Source organism: Sceloporus undulatus, chromosome 9 (genome assembly GCF_019175285.1).
Source record: "Sceloporus undulatus isolate JIND9_A2432 ecotype Alabama chromosome 9, SceUnd_v1.1, whole genome shotgun sequence".
Classification (NCBI taxonomy): domain Eukaryota; kingdom Metazoa; phylum Chordata; class Lepidosauria; order Squamata; family Phrynosomatidae; genus Sceloporus; species Sceloporus undulatus.
In genome coordinates, this window is record NC_056530.1 from 26,113,335 (window position 1) to 26,136,242 (window position 22,908).

Here is a 22,908-nt window from a genome sequence, read left to right on the forward strand (position 1 = left end):
GGTGGATCTGTTGTTGCAGATTTTGGGGTGAGTGGGAGCAGAATAAACATGCAACTACAAAGAGACGGGTGTCATTTTACATCCAAGATACTGATATACTTCCCGTAACAAAGCAGGCATTCCTTCTTCAACTGACAATTCCACATTTTAGAAAATGCTAAAAAGAATAGCAGTTTAACATGTTTCAGCCAAAATGAAACCATAAAAAGATGTGCCACATGCACTGAGGAGATTAAAGCACGCACCCCCAATAAAAGGCAGGTGTTTTATTATTCTGGAGGGGGGGGGAACCAAAACTACACTGGGATTATGACTAGTTACATCGGAAGTCCCTTTGGGGGGAAAATACAGAAGTCACAGATTTTTACACAAATTGGTGCCAGAAATGTCTTCAAATAACCGGGGACAAATTGTGCAATTGTGCGGGAGAAGAGGGCATTGGTGGCAGTTGCTATTTGCATACTTTTACTGAAAGGCCCTGAAGGGCCTTCTTCACAAAAAGGGGAGGAAAGGCGATGGAGAGACCCACTGCATGGGATTTCCCATCCGAAGCCCAAGGCAGCCTTGCTGAGAGAGAGACAGCCTTGACTTTGCTTTTGCCTTTCAATTTCATTACTGGGTTGCTGTTTTTAAAAAGGGCCATTACTTATTGGGTCTTTTGCAGAATTCCATGTTTTCCAGGGAACGAGTAACACCTGTGGGGCCTATCTCCTCAAACCCCCAAGTCCCATTGCTCCTGGCTTGCGACTGCCAAGGACTGGGGCAGCTGGGAGTTGCAGTCCAACAACATTGGAAGATCTGTGCGATTTCCCACCAACAGAAACGAACCCCCCCAAAAGTAAGACACAGATTCAGAAGCACGGTTCATTGCATGGTGGTGTTATAGATATATTTTCTTCCCAAGGAAAACAAAAAACAATGCTTTACAAAGATCAATTTGGATAACTGAACAGACTGGGTGTTGCTGTAGTTTTAAATTCCAAATATGTGTTTAGTTTCCAATAGAGTATTAGTATCTCCCCACTCCTGCAAACACACACACACACACAAGTAAAGCCCAGGGGCTCTTGCCATATTGGGCAATGGATGGATCCAAACTTTATATTGGCACGATGCCCCTCAGAATACTGTTTGGGAAAAGTGGAGGGGGCGAAGGTACGGGTGGCAAAAGAGGAGCCACCCATGCTGCTCTGCAGTGTTACCAAAAACGTAACAGCACTCTTTCCCACCTCCTCCCCTGCAAATGCACCCCCAAAATAAGCCGCCAGGGCTTCGTCCACCCAGGGGGCCCTCTGCCTTCACCTCAAAAGCCCTCCAGGCAGTTCCAAAACACCAAGACGGAAAACGGAAGGCTGACGACAATCGTGGCGCTCAACACCACCGGAAAGGAAGGAAGACGGGATGGAGCTCTCTGCTGGCCCTGTTTTCATTTGACAACCTGGCTTCCCACAAGGATGCCTCCATTTCAGAGTCAGAGAGGCTGGAAATTAAACCCAGTCAAAGGGAGAGGAACCGAGCTGAGAGTTTGCCCCATGCGAAAAAGCAAACCCCCCCCCCTCAAATTGAGCCACAGGTCTAAATGACTTTGTCCTTTTGGCTCTGGTCCAATGTGAGCGTTTGAGGATGGCGCGCACGGCTGCCTGGGAGACGCTTGGCGCTCTGCTTCGTGTGGGGCTACTGCTATTTTGGACCAAAGAGCCCCCCCTTTTCCTGCCCCACCCCCAAGGAGCGTTCCTTTCTCTGTCGTCTTTGGAGGCTGATGCTCCCTCGACCGGAGGTTGAGGGAAAGGCACACATAGTGGATCAGAGGAGTGGGGAACAAACGCTCGCTCTCCTTCCACGCAGGTCAAGGGGGAGCATGAGGCATTGGGGGGGGCCGCTGGAAGGAGAGCACCTTGGGACTGGTTTGGATCCCGCTTAGCTAGGAGCAGAAGTCGGGGAAGTAAAGAAAGTACGTTTCCCATAGACACAGTCGGTCTCCCAGACCTGAATTCAAGAAAGAGCCACCAAGGAGCCTTGCTTTCAGACCCCCCAAATGTCCCACAACCCAGTTCCTTCCTTTGGGGCACCGAATCCTCCCCTCTTCGCTACCACACACACACACCCAGCCGACTTCAATTGCATAAAAAGGGTCCCCCAAATTCATCCGGCAAGATTGGGAGTTTCTTTTCCGAACACTGCTACACGGCGGGATGGGGTCGGCGGAGGGTGGGTGGCGGATTTGGGCTAAGGGCAAGTGCTTGCTGGGTTTCCACCCCGACGCGCCAAATCTCTACCCCTTCCCCCCCCCCCCCCCAAAAAAACTCACAGCTTTAAAGGAAAAAAATAATAACACACTGGCACAACATGTTCCATGTCACAAGAACATCAACGTTCGTGTTTGCCGCTTCTTCTTCTTCTTAATAGCAAGAGGCAAGGTCAAGCCTTGGGTTTTATGGACCTCCCCGCAACGGCCGAGACCCTTTTTGGGGTTATCAAGAGATAGTCTAATGTTGGGAGAGAACTGGAAAAAAAAGAGTGAGTGAGAGACAGAAACTGACAGCACAAGAGAGAACGTGAGAGGAGAAGTCAACACACCCAAGGAGCGCCAACCAACCGCCAAAGATATTCAAGACGCCCGACAGGGAAAGGGGCCCTAGGAAAACCTTTGGGGCCGTGGGCCTTATGGAAACTTCCCTGTCTCCCGTTTCCGCTCCCGACCGACTGAGGGGACAAGCAAAACCAACGGTAGCACTTATTCCTCACCCTGGGGGCAAAAGGGTCTTACAGTCACTCAGCACATGGCAGAAGGTTGAGTTTTTGTTGTTCCTTTGAGATATTTTTTCCTGGTTTTTTCTTCTTTTTTGCAAAGGGGAAAAAATAATAATTAAAAAAATCCATCCAAAGGAGAGCCGGAAAAAGGAGGAGGGCGGGGAGGGCGGGGATGAACCAACCGCCGGCCGCCAGGGTTCAAGGTGCCGTCTGGAGCATCAAGTTCCTCAGGAGTTTCTGGCGGCCCACCTCGTAATCCTCTTCGTCCACGTTGACCAGCAGCTTGATGGCCTCGTGGCCCACCGCTTGCTTGAGTGAGTCTGTGATGAAAACGCCCTTCAGCGCCTCCAGCAGCGAGCCGTTGATGTAGTCGCGCCAGAAGGCGTCCAGATACGTGAGCTCCGAAAACTTTATGTCACAGATGATGGAGCCCAGGTCCCGGGATTTCAAAATGGTGTTGGCCTGGCTGAAGCGCTCAAACTGCCGCTCGAGGGGGTCCTGCTTGTTCGAGAAGACGTTCCCCTCCAGGGCCGTCTCATGCTGGCAGTACTCCGCTCGGACCCGCAGGCGGATGTCTGGAAGGGAAGCGACAGGGGGTCCTGTGAGCTGCGCCCGCTCAGAACGCCCCACGCCGTGGAAAGCGGGTTAGCATCATCACCGCCGTTACTATCCTATCCCTCCCCCTTTCTCCCAAAAGTGGGACTCAAGGCGGCTTACAAAAAGGGAACTTTACAGTGCATACCAAAGCCTGAGCACATATGTATACAATCATTTAGTAAATGCACACTAGCACTAGGCCTCTAAAACAACCCCCACTAGAGTAAAAAATTTAAAACATTGCCAGAGTGTGACACTGATACACAAAGTGCACAAACACCACAAATAGACTTGGCATGGATAACAAAATGGCACCATACGGTGCCGAGAACCTTACCGCACGTCTGTTTGTCTTTCGGGTCCGGTGTCACCGACTTCCTTCTTTTCCGCTGGTTACTGAGGAGGGCTCTTCCCCGCCCGGACCTCTTGGTACAGATCTGGGGTCCCGAAGAAGAGCAACAGACCAGTGGATGGTGGGGAGGCACTGGAAGGCACAAGAGGGCAGGGTTCAGAAAGCCAGCCTGGCAGCTGTTTTCAGTTTATTTAGGGCAAGGGGTGGGCAAACGGTCCATCTGGGCTTGTTTTGGTAGACCTTCCAAAAATGTTTAAATCCTTTCTAACCCCTTTCTGAGGCTGCATCTGGACTGGAGAAATAATCCAGGTTGACACCCACCACGATTGCTATGGCACAGAATTTAGGTTTCTGAACCACAACCTAAGTGCCTTGTGTCCGTGAGGCCTGCCTCCAGGGCAGCTGGGCACACAAACTGTCCAGGAAACTGTCTCCTTATTTCCTTACGCAGCTGCAAATATAAGGGAACCAGGCAGGCTGTGTCCAAAGCAGAGGGTCCCTGAAATGGGACGAAAAGATAGACCTTGAGGAAGGCAACTTGGGAAAGGATTAGGAAGCAAGGTTTAGGCTCTCACCAGATTTGTGTTGGTGGGCAGGAACCTGCTCGGTGCCACTGTGGGTGCGCGGCGTCACGTAGCGAATGGAGGTCTCTTCCAGGTACTTGTCTACGAGATCCGGACACACTGCAAGAAGGAAGAGGGGCGTGTGAACAGGTTGGGCACGAAAATGATGACCAGGTTTTTGGGATGAGTTAAAAGAAAAGGGTGAATTTGAACCGTGGGTTCAAACGGTCAGAGAACCATTGAACAGGGGATCGCTGTCTGAACTTTCTCTTAAGGGGGGCGGCAGAATGGAAGCCAGTTTTAAACCCCGTTTTTAATCAGAACCTGAGGACTTGAGCAGACCAAGGTGGGCTTCTCTGTTTGGTTGCATGAGCTCTGCGATTCACATGCCCCAATAGACTTACCAGCCTTCCTCCGCTTCAAAGTGACGTAGGGCAACAAGTCGTGGCGGGTGATGATCCTCAGCAGCTGCAGCACTTGCCGGAAGTTGGTCTCGTCGCAGCGGCCCTGCCTCTCCAGGGCCAGCAGGAAGTCCCGCCCGCTGCGGATCATCCCCCTCTCATAGTCGTCAATGACGTCCACAAAAAGGAAAGACAGGACTCGGACATCACGGTGGGTCAGGTGGGTGCCCACGATGTCGAACATGCGGTGCAGGCTGTAGAGGCCGTGCTCCCGGTCGCCCTCCTCCTCCGGCCAAGCCTGCCACCGGCTACGCTTTGGGGTGGCCATCTTGGGCAACTGCCGGGGGCACCCGGCGGAGGGGCCTCCCAGTTTCCACAGGGATTGAGGGGGATGGGTGGCTCCTAATATTGGGGTGCTGGAAGAAGACCAAGGAGGGATCGGTTAGGAAGTTGGTATGCTCAAAGTTTGGGATGGGGAGATGGAGAGGAAAGAAATAAGACATATTCCACATAGCAAATGTCCAGAATAGGGAGGAAACGGTGCCCAACTCTTCCTGTAGCTGCAGAGAGAGATTTGGCTACCATAAACTGAGCCAGGTTCTGCCAATCTGCTGCCCTCCAGAAGTGTGACCCAAACTGTCCACTTTTGACTCTGGACCTAGCCATCATCATACCTCCCTTTTTCTACTTACTCAGCCACTGGCATGAACTAAGGCTGCATCTGCATTGTAGAAATAATGCACTTTTGACACCACTTTTAGTGCTGCAGCTCCATCCTATGGAATCCTGGGATTTGTCATTTTATAAAGGGCTTTAGCCTTCTCTGCCAAAGAGAGCTGGTGCTTCACAAAACTACAAGGATTCTGTAGGATGATGGAGCCATGGCAATGTGGGGTCCAATGGCATTATTTATACAGTGTAGATGCACCCCTAAGGTATCCTCCTCCTGCCCACAAGCTCACATTAGAACACCAGGAGTGAAAAGAATGGTTACTCCCTACCTGCCTTGATTCCACTGGCACAGGAAGAACCAACTGAGTTATACAGGCAGCAACCAGTTGGGAAGAAAGGACCTGGCAGGTGAACCCGGAGACGCCCCATCCCTCCTCTGAGAGACCCCAAGCCCTCCTCTCTGCCGCCTGCTGCTCCATTTCAGAGCCACCTGCCCTACTTCACTTTCGGCACAACTTCCCAATTCTGACCCTGATCCTGGATTATCCCTGTTTACCTCCAACCCAACCAGGCTGGTGACCTAGTTCAGGGCTTTCCTGCAGCTCAGCCATGACCTCTGTCAGAGCGCAAGGCCTGAGTCTTTGGGAGGCCTCCGACTCAAAGACTTCAATCCCAATGTAAACCAAGGAGTAACCAAGTTGTTTAGGTGCATTTTGGGGAAAGTGGAGTGCCTGTGTAAAATGTACAAGGATTCAAATCCAAACACATGCCCACACAAACCTTCTCTGCTTATTTATCTGCCACAGATCAATGAGATAATAATAATAAGACTGACACCAGACCAGCCGCCTCAGTCAGACCACTGGTCAATGTAACCTGCCTCCTCTGACACACAGCTGCTTCCCAAAGTATGAGGCAGACAATGAGAAAGACAATCTTTCCCAGCTATTATAGCACAGATCCTTCTACTTGGGATGACTACTGGCATCCATGACCAATGACCAGTTGTGGATGCCACATTTCATGCCGTGGTTGCAAGGAATCCACTCTTATGTTCCATGTCAAACTCCAAGTGATCTTTCCAGGGTGCTGAGCCTATTTGGACTTGGAAGGGCTATGGAGGAACTGGACAAGATCCTGAAGTGTCAAGAGATATCAATGGCTACAAATGTTAGGCTGGTCTATGCTGTTGGGTTTCCCATTTCTTTGTATAGTCGTGAAAGCTAAACAACAAAGGAAGTAGATAGGAAGGGAATCAACTCATTTGAAAAGTGGCGCTGGATGAGCGTTTTCTGTGGACTGATAAAAAGGAGAAATAAATGGGTCCTGGAGCAAATCAAGCCTGAGTTTTCCCTGGACACAATATGGAAGCCAGCATCTGGCACTGCTAGGCACACAAAGGCAATGCTCCCCCAAGCTAAGCATAGTTCCCATTTCCCCTTGAGGCTCACAGTCTTTCCCACGCTGCCTGAGCATAGACACAACATGGAAGCTGAGACTGAGAAGACAAGGCCCCAAAAGACCAGAGGACAGCACAGTTCATGGATAAAGAACTTTTGGGTAAGGTAAAGGGGGCATAGAAAAGCAATGGGAGGAGGAGGAAAGCATTACAGAAGGATATATAAGGAGTCTATTGGATTTCATCATCATCATCATCATCATCATCATCACCATCATCCTGCTTTTTCCCCAGTTGAGGCTTCATGGCAATGTAGAAAGGTTAAAACAGAGAGGGCTTCAAAATCCACATCATGCAAACGTTAAGAGAACTAGAAAGAGTGAAAAGCAAGGTGATTTTAAAAGGAACCAAAGGAACAGTGCAGCACTTTCCCCGTCTTTGTCCCTCGGAGCAGGCAGCCCTCCACTGCCAGAAGGGCATCCGGAAGCAGAAGGAGAGCAAGGAGGGCCCCACTCCCATCGCCACCAGGAAGGCCTTCTCCCTGGTTCGCAGCAGAGCTGCCTGTCAGGATGGAGGGACACACAGAAGGGCCTCTTCCAAAGGTCTCAAAGCACAGGGAAAGCCACCCTTCCAAAAACCTGGACCCAATAGGTCATAACCAACACTGTGAACTGTGTCCAGAGCAGCCAATACTTGTAAGGAGGAAGGGCCTGCCGCTGCACACCTGCCACAAAACCATTCTCCAACTGACCCTTGGAGGCTCACACTGAGCAAAGGAGGCAAGGAAAGCTGGCTCATGGGCACAAAGCAACACTCCACTCGGAGCCAATACACTCGTCCCTCCATATACTCCAGGGTCAGGGGCACAAGACCCCAGCAAATAGGGGAAAAGCACAAGTAAGAGAAACACCATGTTTTGCCTGAGAGGACCCCTCTCTAGGGATCTCTAGGTCCTCCAGGGCAACTCTGTGGCCAACGTCCGACAGACACTGACCATAGAACTGCGCTGGAGGAGCTACAAAGGACTAGTAGAGTATCCTCTCTCGGAATCTCTAGTTAAGGTTGACCATAGAGTAGCACTGGAGGAGGACCTAGAGATTCCTAGAGAGAACATAGTAAACAAATCCATGAATAATCAAATCCCCAAATACAGGAGGATGAGTGTATATTGAGAGTGGTTGGTTCGAATCCAACCAAGCAGTAGCCCTAAAACCCCTAAAGCCGAGCTGCCCTTCCCTGGCCCAGACCTAGCCTCTCTGCCCTGGTCAAGAGGGCCTTTCCAGTGGAGAGAAGGTGCCTCCTTCCTTGCAAGCCTTCCGTTCCTTGAGGGCTCCAGAAAGTGGGTCAGGCAGCTCAGGCCAGTCACCCGGAAGGCAGCCAAGCCTCTGCCTTGCTCTACTTCTGCGAAAAGCAAGGGAAGAGGAGTGAATCACCAGGCGGGTGATGGCAGGGTTCCCCCACAGACTGACCTTGCGTGGCCTTGCTTCTCCAGGGAGGCCTCTGGGCCAGGGCTAGATCCAATCTTCCAAGGCTGGGGGGGCGCAGAGGGCCAAAGGCAAACATGCGGAGGAGGCCCTGGAAAGGAAAGAAAGACTCTTCTTGGCAAATGCCTTCCATACAGAGCTGAGAGGGAGCTTTCCAAGGGCCCTCTCCATCTTTCCCAGCCTTTAGAAAGAGGCTCCAGAGACTAGGAGCTCCCCCAAAAGCTCTGCCAATGCGGAGAAGAAGGCTTTCCTGCCCCTTCCCAAGGCTGGCATAGAGCTGGAATGCTCTGGAGATCCTGACTGACTGCGACCCCAAGAAGGGTCCGGACTCTCCGTTGGGAGGAGGGACCAAGCAGGGAACAGCCACCCCCCCCCCCAGATCGGCAGGGATTTGGGGCTGCCTTTGGGCCAGGTTTGGGGGGGCTCACCCTCCTCTCCCTTTCCCAGCTTTGGAGGAGGAGGAGGAGGCTTTAAAAGAAGGGGCCCAAAAGAGGGGCGGGGGGATAGCCCCTTCCCCAATTGGGGGGAAGGGGAGGAAGAGGGGGGCCTTGAAGGAGGGAGGGGGGGGGGGGGGGTCTCAGCCTCCTGTCAAAACAAACGAGGGGAGTCCCTTGAAGGCAGGTGGCTTTCAAGGGGGGAGTCTCACCCCATTTGGGAGGGGAAAGGAGGCCTCCCCGAGGAGGCAGCCAGGCGGGGGCTTTCCGGGGGAGGGGAGGGGAGGGGGCCTGGAGTCAGGGGGGAGAAGGGGCTCCCCTGCTTAGTTTGGGGGCATCCCAGTCCCCCTTCCCTTCCCGGGGCCTGGCTCACTCTCTTGGGCCGGGGCTCCTCCTCCTCTTCCTCCGCCTCCTCCTCTTCAGGGCCTCCGACGACGACGCCATCTTGCCTCCATCCGTTCCTTTGCTGCTGCTGCTGCTGCTGAGGCGACAGGAACATCCGGGACACCGCCGCCGCCTCCCCCTCCCCTCCCCTCCCACATCCGGGCCCTTCCCACTCCACTTCCGGCTTCCGGTCTGCGCCGGATGACGTCGAATTCCCGCGACGGAAGCTTTGGAGGAGTTGTTTGGTGGCCTCGGTCTCTCCGGCCATGGGCTCCTCCAAGCGGCACCGAGGCGAGGCCTCCGAGGAACAGCCGCCGCCGTCCGCGCCGCCTCCTCCGCCGCCGCCTCCGGGGGCTGCCCTCCCTCCGGCCCAGGGCTCTTCTTCCTCCAGGCACCGGGAGCACAAGAAGCACAAGCACCGGGGCAGCGGAGGAGGAGGAGGAGGCGGAGGGGAGCGGAGGAGCAAGAGGAGCCGCAGCCGCGGAGAAAGGAGCAGCCGCAGGAGCGGAGCAGGAGCCGGAGCAGGAGAGGCCTCGGCCGCGGCTCCGGCCGCTCCTTCCTCCTCTTCTTCTTCCCGGCGCCTGAAGAGGGAGAAGCGCGAGGAAGGCTACGAACAGGGGCTCCCTCCGCCTCCTCAGGGAGCCTCCTCAGGTGGGCAGCAGGACTACGACTCCCAGAAGCCTCTGCCACAGGCCCCAGCCCCAGGGCCCCCCCCCCTTCTAAGCCTCAGGCCAGGAGACATGGGAGCCCAGAGACGGAAGGGGCTGCCGAGGGCCATAGAGCCCCAGCCCTCTCCTGGCCTCTCTGGGAGGGATGGCCTCTTCTGCCGCCCACCAGCCCTGGCTCTCAGCAAGGCCCTGCCCTTTGCATCCCTTGCTCCATTGGCTCCCAGTCTCTGGAGCAGCTCTCCTCCTCCTCCAAGCCTTCTCCCGGGAGGCCTCTGAGGAAGGAGACTCAGGGCTTATGGCAACAACAACCTCTCTCTGCCTGACTTAGAGCTAGAGCTTGGCTTTGGTCTTGACAGTTTGGGGCCCCTTTTCTGGTTGAACCCCTACATACCTCTCCCTTCTCTCCAAACAGCGGCCAGCTCAAAGTCAGCCTCAGGAGACGCTTCGCTCAGCATTGAAGAGACCAAGTAAGTGGCAGAGAGCTGGATGCTGTTGGAGAGATAGATAGATCTCTCCTTCGGGGTCCTTTAGAGAAGCCTCCTCTTGCCTGGAGCTGAAGCACTGATTTCCATGCCCTTACAAATGCCTGGCTTCATGCTGCAGGAACTGGAAGGCACTGGGATAAGATTAGTTTTCAGCATTACTGATACAGAGCAAGAGACTCCTGCTTTTGGTGCTTTGAAGACTCTAAAATGCCTTCCTGACCCTGCAGTGGCTCTGCTCCGTATGCCCAACTCCATCCATCTTTGCAAGGCTTGCTCAGGGCTTGTGGGGAGGGTTTCTGAGCCGCTCTGGATAACCCTGTGCTTATTTCCCTTCCTCTCGACAGCAAGCTCCGAGCAAAACTTGGGCTGAAGCCCCTGGAAACACATTCCATCAAGAAAGGTGAGTCCCACCCCATCTTCTGTGTCTCTGGAGAGGATCATAGCATCCTAGAGTTGGAAGAGACCCCAAGAAGGGCCCTGATCCAGTCCAGCCCCTTGATTCTGCCATGCAGGAAATCTCAGTCAAAGCATCCCCATTGACTGATGATGGCCATCCAGCCTCTGTTTAAAGGCCTCCAACTGAGAGAGACTCAGTTGGAAAAACAGACTGGGAAGGTTTGCTCCAGTGCTTCATCCTCTTGGATTCTCAGTGTAAAAGCTCTTTGTGGCACCCTCCTTCCTCTCCAGAAACTGGCAGCAAGGAGGATCCGGTGGCAGCCGAAGTCATTAACCCCATCGTCCTGAAGCAGCGAGAGGAGATCAGGGAAAAGCTTGCAGCGGCCAAGGAGAAGCGCCTCCTCAACCAGAAATTAGGGTACGGTTCCTAAAAGAGTGGGCTACCTGTGGCCCACAGCCTCTGGTTTTCATGCCTCCGCTGCTGCTGAATTTGCCATGGCAGCAGAGGGCAAAAGCCACTGTCGTCTGTCTCTGGGAGCAGTCGTCCCAGCATTTGGAAGCAGGGGTGTTTCATAAGCTTCCCCTCTCTGGCTTTCTCCCTTCAGGAAGATCAAGTCCCTTGGTGAAGATGACCCCTGGCTGGACGATACGGCCGCCTGGATCGAGAGGAGCAGGAAGCTCCAGATGGAGAAGGAGATGGCCGAGAAGAGGGTGGGCAGTGCATCTGTCTAACACTGGGCTGGGATTTCCAACACTGTCTGGCTCTTGTGCCATTCATTCTCTTCTCCTTTGGCTGCTTGGGCTCTGATGGCCCATTTTCCTTTCTGGGCCTAAGGGGGAGTTGGCGCTTGTTCATAGCCCACGACACAATCTTAGCCCAATAGATGAAGGCCAGGAGCCATGTAGTCACTGGGCTGCAACTCATAGCATTTCTAGCCATTGACATTGCGGGGAGTTTCAGTCTAACAACATGTAGAAGGTTAAGCCTAGACCCACTATTGGTTCCTCAAGTCCCCACAAGCGGCACTGGAAGGAATTAGGCATCCTTATCCATTCAGAATCCCATGGAGGGAGGCAACTCACTTCTAGAGCAGTTCTCTTTCTGTCTTTTTGGCCAAATTTGCTCTTACAGGGAGATCTATACAGGCAAGTAGGTGAGGGCCCAGGAGGCATGTGCCAACCATGGGATTCCCATCCCTGTGCCAGGACTTTTAAAGCCTTTCCTCTGCCCTGGCGGTTGGCCCCATACCTCCCCCCCTCAGCCCCAGTCAAACTCCAGCTGTCTTTTCCACCGTGCCCCATCTAGCCATCTCACAGTATTTCATTTCTCTTCTCCACCATCCCCTGAATCAGGCCAAGCTCTTGGAAGAGATGGACCAGGAGTTCGGCGTCAGCAGCCTCGTGGAAGAGGAATTCGGGCAGAACAAGAAGGTGAGGAGTGTTTGGGGGAGCTGTTTGTAGATCTTGGTTAGTGGGGCCTACCCAGTCAGGCATGAGGGTCTGCACTTTGCAGCTGTTGGTCTCCTCAGCGGACTTTGCCTGGCTCCTCTGCCTATTCCACTTGGCAACAGACAGGAATCTGTCTCTCTTCCTCTTGAGAAGCACTGGGGATAGGACTGTTGTCTGGGCTGCCCCAGTACCCACTTTTTGTTCTGTTTCCAGCAGGTGAACTACAGCTCTCGTGATCTGAAGGGCTTGACAGTGGAGCACACCATAGATTCCTTCCAGGAAGGAGAGACGGTCATTCTGACTCTCAAAGACAAAGGTGAAGCCTTGATTTCTATTCTGGGTCAACACAGTTAGCTTTCAGGGAGTTTGTCCCTTTGTGCTTCTCTGCATGGCTGCACACCTCAAAACCTAATTTGCCAATTTACCAGATTATGCCTCTTTTTGTTCTGGATCTAAAAGGGCCAAATAGATTCTAGAAACAGACTTCAAAAGCTTGTGACAGTGTCCTCTTTTATTGGTTTTTCCCTTTTAGGTCTTCCATGCATTTGTTCTAAAGTGGTTCATAGCTATAAAGAGTTAGCCTACATTGTAACAACAACTTTTGGGTTGTTTTTAACCTAAGACTTAAAATACATTCTTATCTGTATTTGTTTAAATTTTTTAAAATCATCGTAAGGAGCCCCAGTTTTGGGCAGAAAGGCAGGAAAACCATAGTTTCTGGCACTTAAAACATGAAAAGAAAAGATCCTGGTATTTTTAATCCCATTCCTTTTGCCTTAAGCTCCACTCACCGTTGGAATGTGGCCCCAAGAATGTGAATTTGAACCCTTGGGTTGAGCCTTTGGTCCCTTGATGCCATTGCCAATATCCAGGCCTCGTGCCATAATGGTGGACTAACAGCTTTCAGGAATGCATAGTATTTGGGGAAACAGTGCGCGGTAGCCATGCTAGCCTCAAAGTGTGACTGTTGGTGTCTCCTCAGGTGTTTTGGAGGAGGAGGGAGGCGACGTCTTGGTGAGCGTCAACATGGTGGACAGAGAGAAGGCCAAGAAGAATGTGGAGCTGCGTAAGAAGAAGGCGGAATACAAGCCCTACGAGGAAGAGGAGACCGTGGACGACATGGTGATCGTAAGGGAGCCTCCTTTTCTTTTTGACTCCTGAGCGCAAACAGGGATTGAGAGGGACTGTCAGGACTAGTGGCAATCCTCCTTGGACACAGCCAGTTAGGCTTCTGAGGATTAGCAGAAAGCTTTATTGAGAAGTCAGAAAGGTCTTTCATAAAAGGTGAAGGAGAAATGGTTCTGTCTTCCTTTTAAGAAACTGAGGTTGCCTGTCGGACTGAGAAATAACGCAAGGGGCACCATAGGCCACCAAAGCCAACCTCTCCCTCTCAGAGCCCACTACCAGTGGTGTCATGGGATGTGTGTGTGGACCAGAGTGAATTCTGCCTAGAAATGGACTGGCATCCAGGCCACAGCCCTGGGATGGGGGGTTCTTTTGCCACCCTTCACTGAATTCATTAGTATTCATTCTACTAAGCCATTCTCTCTTTCTTTTTTCTTTTTGCCACTTCCAGTTCAAACGCAAAGGCGTCCTTTCCAAATATGATGAAGAGATCGAAGGGGAGAAGAAGAAATCCTTCAAGCTGGACTCGGTGGGGATGGCAGACGGGTCCTGGGAGCGAGAGCTGCAGCAGATTCGGGACAGCCTGCACAACCGGGCCCAGACCCTGGACGTGCCCAGCCTCCGCCTGGCCTCAGAGTACTTCAGCCCGGAAGAGATGGTAGGGTTAGACTGTGGCTCAGTGCTCTTCCATAAGGACATAGAGAGGGAGGGGATGGGGCTTGAAAGATTGGCTTGAGTGGTATCTTCACTTGCCAGCCACCTTTGAGGGTCAGGTCTCTGGCTGCGGTTTCACCAGAAGTGGTAGTTATTGGGAGTTGGATTCTGGCATTAGAATGACTAAATTATATATATATATATATATATATATATATATATAACTAAAGTAGGGGTAGGAAAGAGTCTTATGGGTTTCCCAGTGTTACTGAATTGTGCCTCCTAGTTTCTCTCTTGCCAACACAGCCACTGGGTGAGAGATTTAGTCATATTTGAATGTCACAGAGTTCCCAATACTGGGTCCAGTTTACCTCCATGGATTCAGCTCTCAGCCTTCTTCTGATGCCTTGTTACTCCTCTCCACAGAACGTCACTTTCAAGAAGGCCAAGCGGCGGGTGAAGAAGATCCGCAAAAAGGAAAAGCCGGTGAAAGCTGATGACTTGCTTCCCCTGAATGATGAGGGCAGCAGTGAGCGGGATTTTGGCTCCAGGTAAAGCCAGAGGTGCAGAAAGCACGCAGTCTCCTGGGCTAGAGCTTGTCTTGATCTCTCCTCTCTGCAGGGCCTTTTGGCTTGTCTCTATTTAAATGTCCCACATGCATTTCTCTTAAATGTCCCTGTGCCCCTCCAGGATCCGTGGCCGAGGGAGAAGAAGAGTGGTTCCAGAGGAGGAGGAAGAGGATGAAGAGGGATACACAGAATACAGCCGGAATGGAGCAACAGAGGAGCTGCCCCCGTCAGATGACGTCCGAGTGGAGAGAATGGAGATCAGCAGCGATGAAGGTGGTATGGAAAGTGTGTGGGTTCAGGGCGCACTACAGAAGGTGCACTGAGAAATCAGATTTAAAGAGTTGCGGGATGGGGACGTCTGGACGTATTTGGCCAGAATCCTGTTAGAAGCCAAGATCACTAAATTAAGATTGTTGTACTTTGGGCATAACATGAGAAGGCAATGATGTTTGGCAAAGTAGAAGGCAGTAGGAAAAGAGGAAGAGCATGTTCCAGATAGCTAGACTCCATCAAGGAAGCCATGACTTTGTAAAAGCTGAGCAGGGCGGTTGGTGGGAGGGTGACTTTGACACATCTTGTTCATAGGGTCGCCATAAGTCAAAGTCAACTTGATGGCCATTCACAACGATTAAAATATCATTAATTAAAATTAATGTATTAAAATTAATAAAATGGACTAAAACAAAAATGATAAAACTCTTTTGATAGTAAGAAAGAAATTATAATTATTAGCACAGGCCCCCACTTAGGGTCAAAGAAGAATTCACTTAAATAGGGGAGAGGAAGCCATAGTTGAACAGCCATCGAAACAGAGGCCTCTTATCTAAAATCTTTCTTTCCTTCCTCTCACCCCCCAAAAACCTTGTGCAGAGGATGGAGCCCAGGGCCCCGATTCCCCAGCCGCCCTGGAGGAAGACGAAGCTGAGCAGGAGCTGCAGAAGCAGCTGGAGAAAGGGCGGAAGCTGAGGCAGATCCAGCAGCTGAAGGACAGCGGGGAAAAGGTGACGCCTGGGGAGAGGCCAGGGCTTGGGAAGGTTACGTTGTCCTGGATTGTGAACCCCTACGCTACCCTGTGGGCCACTCCACTGTTGTCCACCTGAAGGCTTTGAGGGCAGTCTCTGGGTCAGGTGGGCCCTTCCCATACTTCTCACTCAGCCCTATGTTGCTTAATTCCACCCTCCACCTGCCTTTCAGGTCATAGAAATAGTAAAGAAACTGGACACTGGCCGGAGCCAGGAGGATGACGATGAGCTGGAGAGGAAAGGGGCCATCGTCTTCAATGCCACCTCAGAGTTCTGCCGGACGCTGGGCGAGATCCCTACCTATGGGCTGGCCGGCAACCGCGAGGATCAGGAAGAGCTCATGGTAAGGAGAGAAACAGAATGCATGCACAGGGGTCTGGGCTGGAGGGCGCAGGGTGGACTACACTTGCTTTTGAGGATCGAGTGGAAAGAGATGGGCATTTGCCTTGAAAGTTCATCTTGTTCAATGGCAGTCCAGGTATCTGTTCCTGGGAGCCAAATAGCAGGGGAGAGCTCTCCCCTTCCTTCCCATTTCCACAGGACATCCCTGAGGCTTCTAGTTGGCTGTTGGAGATGAAGTGGGAAGCTAGGGAGACCATTGACCCACCCACCTACCCACTAGATCATCATGCCCTCTCCTGTCCTTTTCAGGATTTTGAGCGAGATGATGAGCGGTCAGCCAATGGGGGCTCAGACTCGGATGGCGAAGAGAACATTGGCTGGAGCACGGTCAACCTGGATGAAGAGAAACAGCAGCAGGATGTGAGTTGGCAAAGCCTCCCAGAGGGAGAGAATGCTTGGATGACCACTTCTAGGGGATGCTTTACTGGTGGATTGTCTCAGGGGTTAGACTAGATGACCCTGGATGTCAGTGAATAATCTTGAGCTGCATAATGAATGTACTTTCTCTTTTTTTCTCTTCACATCCCACCTGGCTTCTTCTGACCCACAGTTCTCCGCTTCCTCTACCACCATTTTGGATGAAGAGCCCATTGTCAACCGAGGTCTGGCTGCTGCCCTCATGCTTTGCCAGAACAAAGGTGAGAGCAAGAAACAGATGGGTCAAGGTTGTTGTAAGCCTATCTGGCATGTTGGCGGGTGGACTGAGGGGCTGTCAGCCGTACAATGTCCCTGCACTAGTGCTCTGGCTTCCCTTCAAGGCCCATCTTGAGTCCAGGTTGCTCAGGCCATTCTCTTTTCTTGCTAGGCTTGCTGGAGACCACGGTGCAGAAGGTGGCAAGGGTCAAGGCGCCCAACAAGTCACTCCCATCGGCCGTCTACTGCATTGAGGACAAGATGTGAGTGGGTCAGCAGGAAGAGAGGTGGAGGGTCCTGCCTGTTTGGTGCCAAAACTGTTCAGAAAGCATAGATCTCACATCTCTAGGACGTCTGCTCAGAATCAGAGCATGGGTCCGCTTGGCTTCTCTCTCATGTCACCAGACATGCCTGGGAAGGCAGTGAGATTGAGAGAAAGCTTTCCTTCACAGATCTTAGAGTCCAGGCAGGTTCCTTAGCTTTTGGAGAAGGTGAGACATACAGTTACAACATCTGGGTCCTCCTCTCTCCCCTCCAGGGCCATCGACGACAAGTACAGCCGGCGAGAAGAATACCGGGGCTTCACCCAGGACTTCAAGGAGAAGGATGGCTACAAGCCAGATGTCAAAATAGAATATGTGGACGAGACGGGGCGCAAACTGACACCTAAGGAGGTATGGCAGAGGCATCCCCAATAATTTTCCTGAACATAAAATGACAGGTGGTGCAGGAAGCTCCCAAAACATGGTGAAAATGCCCTCTGGCCCCAGAGGGCATTGGGGACATAAAGATGTTAATTTTTGGTTTGCAGGAATGCAGTCCCACTAGGTCTCATGGGGGCTAATATGGCCCCCTAGGGTTTTACAGTCGCCTACCCCTGCCTTAGAGTCTTTTAAGCCTTGATGGGGCTGTTCCTTTTGTCTGTGGTTTTTGCCCATTGTGTGCATGTTTGCTCTCATTCCAGGCCTTCCGGCAGCTCTCCCACCGCTTCCATGGCAAGGGCTCTGGCAAGATGAAGACAGAAAGGCGCATGAAGAAACTAGATGAAGAGGCGGTGAGGAATGGGGGTGCGGGAGGAAGGTCACACTGGCCGAAAGGAGGGATTCACACACTTTGTGTTTGCTTTATTCACAGTGTTAGAGTTCACAAATGCAAATCAGTGGAGTAAGGAATTGAGGAAGGGGACCCTCCTGCTGCTGGACTGGGACCATAGACCGAAACCTTTTTCCTTCTGGCCACTCTGACCCAATAATTGTGTTTTAGCTGTAGTGTGGTGGTTAACTCTGTTGTGAATGGCCTTGGGGCCTTTGTTGGGAGAAAGAAAGGAATGCCTTGGGACCATCTTTCAGTGACCACTGCCATTTCCTTTCCCCTCAGCTCTTGAAGAAGATGAGTTCCAGCGACACCCCTCTGGGCACAGTGGCTTTGCTGCAGGAGAAGCAGAAGGCCCAGAAGACTCCGTACATCGTGCTCAGCGGCAGTGGCAAGAGCATGAATGCGTAAGGACATGATGGGGAGAAAGGGCCTTGAGGCAAGGAGTGGGAGGCAGATGGGTCTACTCTGCAAGGTTATACCAGATCAGAGAAGCAGAGAGGTGGCCTGTCAGATGTTGAACTGAATCCTCCCCACCGCTGTCAGTGCTAGGAGTTGCAACCCAGCACTTCCTCCAAGTCTAGGCAGTCCTTAGTAGTAACTGGACAAAGGGGGACTTTGCTGACTGTTGCTTCTCTCTTTCCACAGAAACACCATCACCAAATAGATGGCTCACTTGGAGGGAAACACTTCATTCTTCTGGGGATTATTTCAAGCCATGGAGGATTTGCATCCTTGTGGGAAGAAGAGGAGAAGGGGCTCTTTCCACCTGCAAGTCTCCATTCCTCCCCAATTTCAAGGGTGGAGGGAGTATCTGTGTATATAGTTCTGGAGCTGAGTTTTGAGCACCTTCCTTCCCCAGCCCCACCAACCCTCTTCTTTTGTATCTATATGTGATATTGCTGAATTAAAAATTAGCTGCTCCCTGCCTAGTTTGTCAAGCCTCTTCTTTCCACCACATACTGAAATAAGAAACATGTTCTGGTGCTACTACACAATGGTTTCAATCCTGTATGGCAGTTACAAATGTATACCTTCAGTTACATAGTCAGTTTTTAAAATCCTCTTCCCCCCTTCTAAGCAGGGAAACCCTTACCTTCCAGAGCTGCCATTCTCTTCCCAGCCAGAAAGATTCAAAGCTTTATGAGAAAGGAAAGGTATGAGGACTTGGCAGATCATAGTTTCCAGGGACTCCTGAAGGCAACGCTTCCTTGGCCAAATATTCCACCAGTCTGCTAGTCCCTAGGCTTGGAGCACACATTTATTAAATAAGGCAGAAGAGAGAAGGAGAAGAGACCTGGAGTACAAGGTCAAAACGCTCTTCAAAGAATGAGCCAAGGCTGCTCCTGACTTTGCAACAGCTACTCAGAATTGCTGAAGTCCACCTTGGCCTCCTCAGAAAACATCTAGTCCAGGGTAAAGGTGAGAGCCTGAGAGGTTTGATCAGTGAGCTCCCATCCTGGATGGGTCAGGCTCCCAGGGCTAGTTTGGGCTGCTCTGCTTTACTTCTCATTCTCCTCTTCCTCTTCCTCCTCTGAGTCACTGCTGTCTTCACTCTCCTCATAGTCGTAATTGACCCGGTTGGTGTTCACAAACAGGTCAGCGTCGTCCTCGGAGTCTTCCTCCCCGGCTGAGCGCGGTGGGCTTCGTGCCACGTCCCTGTTTTGGGGGGGCGGAAGAGGCAAGATGGGTTTAGGGTTTATTCTGAAATGATTACCACTCCTTTGGTTGTCAAAGCCACACGCAACCACCAAAAAACATGGGAAACCCCAACCCAGCCTTCCCATATGCAGCACTGGGGGATTTGATCAGCAGTCAAGAGGTTGGATTTGTTTGGGGGCCTAATTCTAGCATTGGCTGTGAGAGAACACTGGATCCCATCAGCAAAAGGGCTGGGATGCTTCTCCGGCATCATTTAGCTCCAAAAGAATTGCTGGGGAGACACCCAGTTCTGGATTGAGACAACTTCCAACACCAAAGTCACCCACAGATCGTTGGGAAAGTTCTGCCATGGTGCTCCAAACATTATTCCAGACCATCCCAGGGGCAGAGCCCTTGTACTTACCTCTCTTTAATGGCCCTGTGAGTCCCAGCCACTTCATCTAAGAAGGCTTCGGGCCTGTAGGAGAAAACAAAAAGCCGGCTCAGTCTCTCCCTTCGGAGAAACAGGTGAAATGGGCAGAGATGCTAGCATTTCTGGACATTTTTGAAGTCACTGAAGAAAACCTCCTCCTCCTCTTTTTGCAGGGGAATTAAAATTAAAAATACAAAATGACCCCTCTTTCCAGACTGGAAGTTACTTGGTTTCGTCAGCAATGTTCATATACAAAATTTACATTGACATAACATAATCATGACTGAGATATTAAAAGTACTGTTCATTTGGAATATAATTGTTGTTGTGTGCCTTCACGTTGTTTCTGACTTATGGTGACTTAAGGTGAACATATCATGGAGTTTCTTGTCACAAATTTTTTAAGGAGAGACGGGTTGCCATTACTCTCTGATGGAGCTGAGAGAGTGCAACTTGCCCCAGGGCCACCCAGTTTACGTGGCCAAGCTGGGATACAAACCCTGGTCCAACGCTCTAACCACTACACACCCCAACACTTACCAATAACCTTCCTTCTTCAGGTAGCGCACGTGGTCTTTGTAGAGGACAAAACTGATCTCTGCTTTCACTTTCTCCCCTTCTTCTATGGGATCCACCAGCAGGAAGTCACCTGGGAAAAAGAGGGTTGTATAAAGTCACGGAGGGCCATGTACCACTTGTCACATGGGAGGCAGGACACTTCACTTTACTGGGGCACATGAGACAAGAGGGCACAGCTACGTTCAGTTTCTGTTTATGGGTTCCTTCTAGTTATTGATAAGTCTGACTACAACAGGCCACTGATCTGATCCAACACGACTCTGGTTACATCCCAAAAGGAAACCCAAAAGCTGATGGTGCGCAAATGCTGGGGCGTGTTGAGGCAAGGTTCTCCTGCCCACTCACCTCTTTTGATCCAAATATTCTTCCTGAATTTTGTAGGCATGCTTGCAAGGAACCGCGTCCCTTCGGGGGTCTCCACCTCATGGAGGTTGTTGCCTGGGGTTCCCAGAACCTGGAGATGTGGGGGGAGAGAAGGGGGAAAGCACCCGATCAAAATAGGGGTCACAATGCCATCAAATTTCAATTCAGGGCCTGGTTTTGGTTGCTGAGCTGACCACTGATTCTTGGGATTTCCCTTTACATATTCCTTTGTGTGTGTGTGTGTGTCTTTATTTTAGGGGATTACTACATAGGTCCGTATTCTTTTCCTCAATGACCAAAGCCCTCCTCAGACTCACTGTTTTAACACCTGCAGAAGCTAATGGGATTTTTAATAGATTGGTATTGCAATTTTTAATGATGTAGGTTGTTTCGTTTTGTTTTAAGGCAATACCATTTTCTTCACTCTGCTTTCATCCGCACCTGGTTTTAGCCCCAGTGTATGTAAGGCCTCAAATTCCTCTTCTGGGGGAAAAAATTAAGGGGGAAATAACATTTGAGGGATGAGTCTGCTCACCCGGACAATCTGCTGCCTCTCGGAAGGGACCACATGCTCCTCCAGGACCTCCTTCACCACATGCTTGCGCTTGGTGGCTTGCGACATGATGCTCTGTCAGCCCAAGGTGGAAATGCGCCTGCAGGGGTTGTGTGCGATCCAAGGAATTGTTTGCAGAATGCGACCGCGCTCTCAGAAGCTGCAAGGAAGAGGCAGATATGTTGACGGAGAGGCCGCACAGAGACCTACCAACATACAAGGGGAAGCTAATGATAGCTCCCAGTCTACTAAGCCAACCTCCTTTTGGATTGTCTCATCATGGGTTTTCCAAGTTTAAAGGCATTCAGGAGTGGTCTGCCATGCCCTTCCTCTGCAAAGCACTACAGGCTGAGTCTCCCTCCTTATCTGGAGTCCTGAAATCCTCCAAAATGGCAGAGGGAAGGGATTAGATGGCTCTTGGAGTGCCTTCTAGAGATTTACAATTGGGTGAACTCACTAACTTAAAAGACAAAGATGGAGAAGACACTGAACAAAGGCTTCATAAGAACATCCTTGTCTTCGAATGGAGAATACCTTTCTGCCTTTCTCTACTATCTTCTGAGTAGAATAACAGAAATCACAAAGGTGGAAGAGGCTCCAAGGAGGGCCCTGATCCAGTCCAACCCCATTCTGCCACGCAGGAAGTCTCAGTCAGAGCATTCCCATTGACAGATGGCCATCCAGACTGTGTTTAAAGACCTCCAAAGAAGGAGATTCATCATCTCCAAGGCAGAATAGTCCACTACTGAGCAGCTCTTACTCTCAAGACGTTCTTCCTAATGTTGAGGTGGAATCTCTTTTCCTATCATCCATTGCTCTGAGTCCTATTCTCTGGAGCAGCAGAAAAGCAGCTTGCTCCATCCTCAGATTCTTAAACAGGGCCATACAGCATCTCTTAACTGTCTCTTCTCCAGGCTAAACATGCCCAGATCCCTAAGTCTTTCTTCACAGGGCTTCATGGTTTCCAGACCCTTTGCCATTTTGGTGACCCTCCTCTGGACACAGTTCAGAGGCAGAAGGGCCTCCATTTTGGAAGCGAGGGATCCAGACCTGTTTCCAGGGACAGCTGGTGTCGTCCGAGTTCAAGAGCCGTGGATCCAGTGCTGCTGCTTTCGCTCCCTGGGACATTCACAGTTTGGGAAGAGCTGGGGAAGAAAAGAGGAGGTCAAAACGGTCTCTTTGGGGGCTGCTTCCCCCCTCAAACAGAAAGCAGTCCAGTCTCACAACCAACTGTGATACAACGACCCTGACAGGTGGGACGAGCACTAACCCTCTGACACAACAATCCCATTATTTGGGACTAGACCTTTCCCCAAGGACACAACAACCCTGCCAGGTAGGACCTTCCCCAGGCGGCCACAACCCTGTAATTTGGGACCAGGGCTTCTTCTCCCAATGGCACAACAGCCCTGCAAGGTTGCACCTCTCCCAGAGACACTGCCAGGTAGGACCCATGACCCAACAACCTTGCTATTTGGGAGCAGGGCTCCTTCTCTCAGAGACACAACAGCCCTGTACTCCCACAATGACCACCAACCCCTGAAATCTGGGACCTGACCTTCCCCATGACACAACAGCCCTGCCAGGTGGGACCAGAGGAGAGGCTTCTTCAATATTTGCCCCCCTTCCCCCCATAAAAAACCCAGCCCCAAAGACCTGCTGGAGAAAAGGCGCCTTCCTCTTGGCTGCCAAGACAGAAGCACGAGATGCGGCACTTCCTGCTTCCGGCGCCAGGGAGCCCCACTTCCGGTTGCAACCTCCTAAAGGTTCCCCCTTTGCTCCTCCTCAGGGCCGCCTCACAAGCGTT

At 51.5% G+C, this 22,908-nt stretch overlaps 3 protein-coding genes across 6 annotated transcripts; 1 reads left to right on the top strand and 2 right to left on the bottom strand.

Annotated features, from left to right (window-relative positions):
• Positions 1-863: 863 nt before the first annotated feature.
• DEDD (death effector domain containing) lies at positions 864-9,173 on the bottom strand. The gene is made up of 6 exons (XM_042440090.1): positions 9,027-9,173; positions 8,205-8,310; positions 4,668-5,080; positions 4,276-4,383; positions 3,686-3,832; positions 864-3,326 (listed from the first exon to the last, which is right to left on the bottom strand). Exons 3-6 carry the CDS (start codon positions 4,990-4,992, stop codon positions 2,950-2,952), a joined length of 957 nt encoding a protein of 318 aa, XP_042296024.1. The 5' UTR covers positions 4,993-5,080; positions 8,205-8,310; positions 9,027-9,173; the 3' UTR covers positions 864-2,949.
• On the top strand, positions 9,147-18,460 carry SART1 (spliceosome associated factor 1, recruiter of U4/U6.U5 tri-snRNP). Of its 4 annotated transcripts, none has more exons than XM_042440065.1 (20): positions 9,147-9,688; positions 10,118-10,172; positions 10,535-10,590; positions 10,878-11,004; positions 11,192-11,297; positions 11,940-12,017; positions 12,249-12,351; positions 13,018-13,163; positions 13,612-13,818; positions 14,241-14,365; positions 14,505-14,659; positions 15,254-15,384; positions 15,578-15,748; positions 16,057-16,167; positions 16,358-16,445; positions 16,613-16,703; positions 16,979-17,114; positions 17,405-17,494; positions 17,818-17,939; positions 18,181-18,460. In XM_042440065.1, the coding sequence occupies exons 1-20, from the start codon at positions 9,304-9,306 to the stop codon at positions 18,197-18,199; spliced, it is 2,502 nt and encodes an 833-aa protein (XP_042295999.1). In that variant the 5' UTR covers positions 9,147-9,303; the 3' UTR covers positions 18,200-18,460. The 4 variants fall into 4 exon arrangements, with proteins under 4 accessions (XP_042295999.1, XP_042296000.1, XP_042296001.1 ...); XM_042440066.1 differs by having other exon boundaries at positions 14,505-14,656; XM_042440067.1 differs by having other exon boundaries at positions 12,252-12,351.
• A 315-nt stretch (positions 18,461-18,775) lies between these two features.
• EIF1AD (eukaryotic translation initiation factor 1A domain containing) lies at positions 18,776-22,885 on the bottom strand. Its single transcript, XM_042440092.1, has 7 exons — positions 22,758-22,885; positions 22,152-22,246; positions 21,084-21,261; positions 20,531-20,639; positions 20,147-20,255; positions 19,598-19,651; positions 18,776-19,191 (listed from the first exon to the last, which is right to left on the bottom strand). Exons 3-7 carry the CDS (start codon positions 21,168-21,170, stop codon positions 19,035-19,037), a joined length of 516 nt encoding a protein of 171 aa, XP_042296026.1. The 5' UTR covers positions 21,171-21,261; positions 22,152-22,246; positions 22,758-22,885; the 3' UTR covers positions 18,776-19,034.
• Between the last annotated feature and the right edge of the window lie 23 nt (positions 22,886-22,908).

Bases quoted from the DNA above. Each gene is read 5' to 3' on its own strand.
- DEDD (XM_042440090.1), bottom strand. From the start codon at position 4,992: ATGGCCACCCCAAAGCGTAGCCGGTGGCAGGCTTGGCCGGAGGAGGAG. The intron at 4,384-4,667 runs GTAAGTCTATTG...TCCTTCTTGCAG, and splicing joins TTTGAAGCGGAGGAAGGCTG to TGTGTCCGGATCTCGTAGAC. The intron at 3,833-4,275 runs GTGAGAGCCTAA...TGTGCCTTCCAG, and splicing joins TGCCCACCAACACAAATCTG to TGCCTCCCCACCATCCACTG.
- SART1 (XM_042440065.1), top strand. From the start codon at position 9,304: ATGGGCTCCTCCAAGCGGCACCGAGGCGAGGCCTCCGAGGAACAGCCG. The intron at 16,446-16,612 runs GTGAGAGCAAGA...TTTTCTTGCTAG, and splicing joins CATGCTTTGCCAGAACAAAG to GCTTGCTGGAGACCACGGTG. The intron at 17,115-17,404 runs GTATGGCAGAGG...CTCTCATTCCAG, and splicing joins GCAAACTGACACCTAAGGAG to GCCTTCCGGCAGCTCTCCCA.
- EIF1AD (XM_042440092.1), bottom strand. From the start codon at position 21,170: ATGTCGCAAGCCACCAAGCGCAAGCATGTGGTGAAGGAGGTCCTGGAG. The intron at 20,256-20,530 runs GTGAGTGGGCAG...TCTTTTTCCCAG, and splicing joins GAATATTTGGATCAAAAGAG to GTGACTTCCTGCTGGTGGAT. The intron at 19,652-20,146 runs GTAAGTGTTGGG...TTTCTCCTACAG, and splicing joins CTGAAGAAGGAAGGTTATTG to GCCCGAAGCCTTCTTAGATG.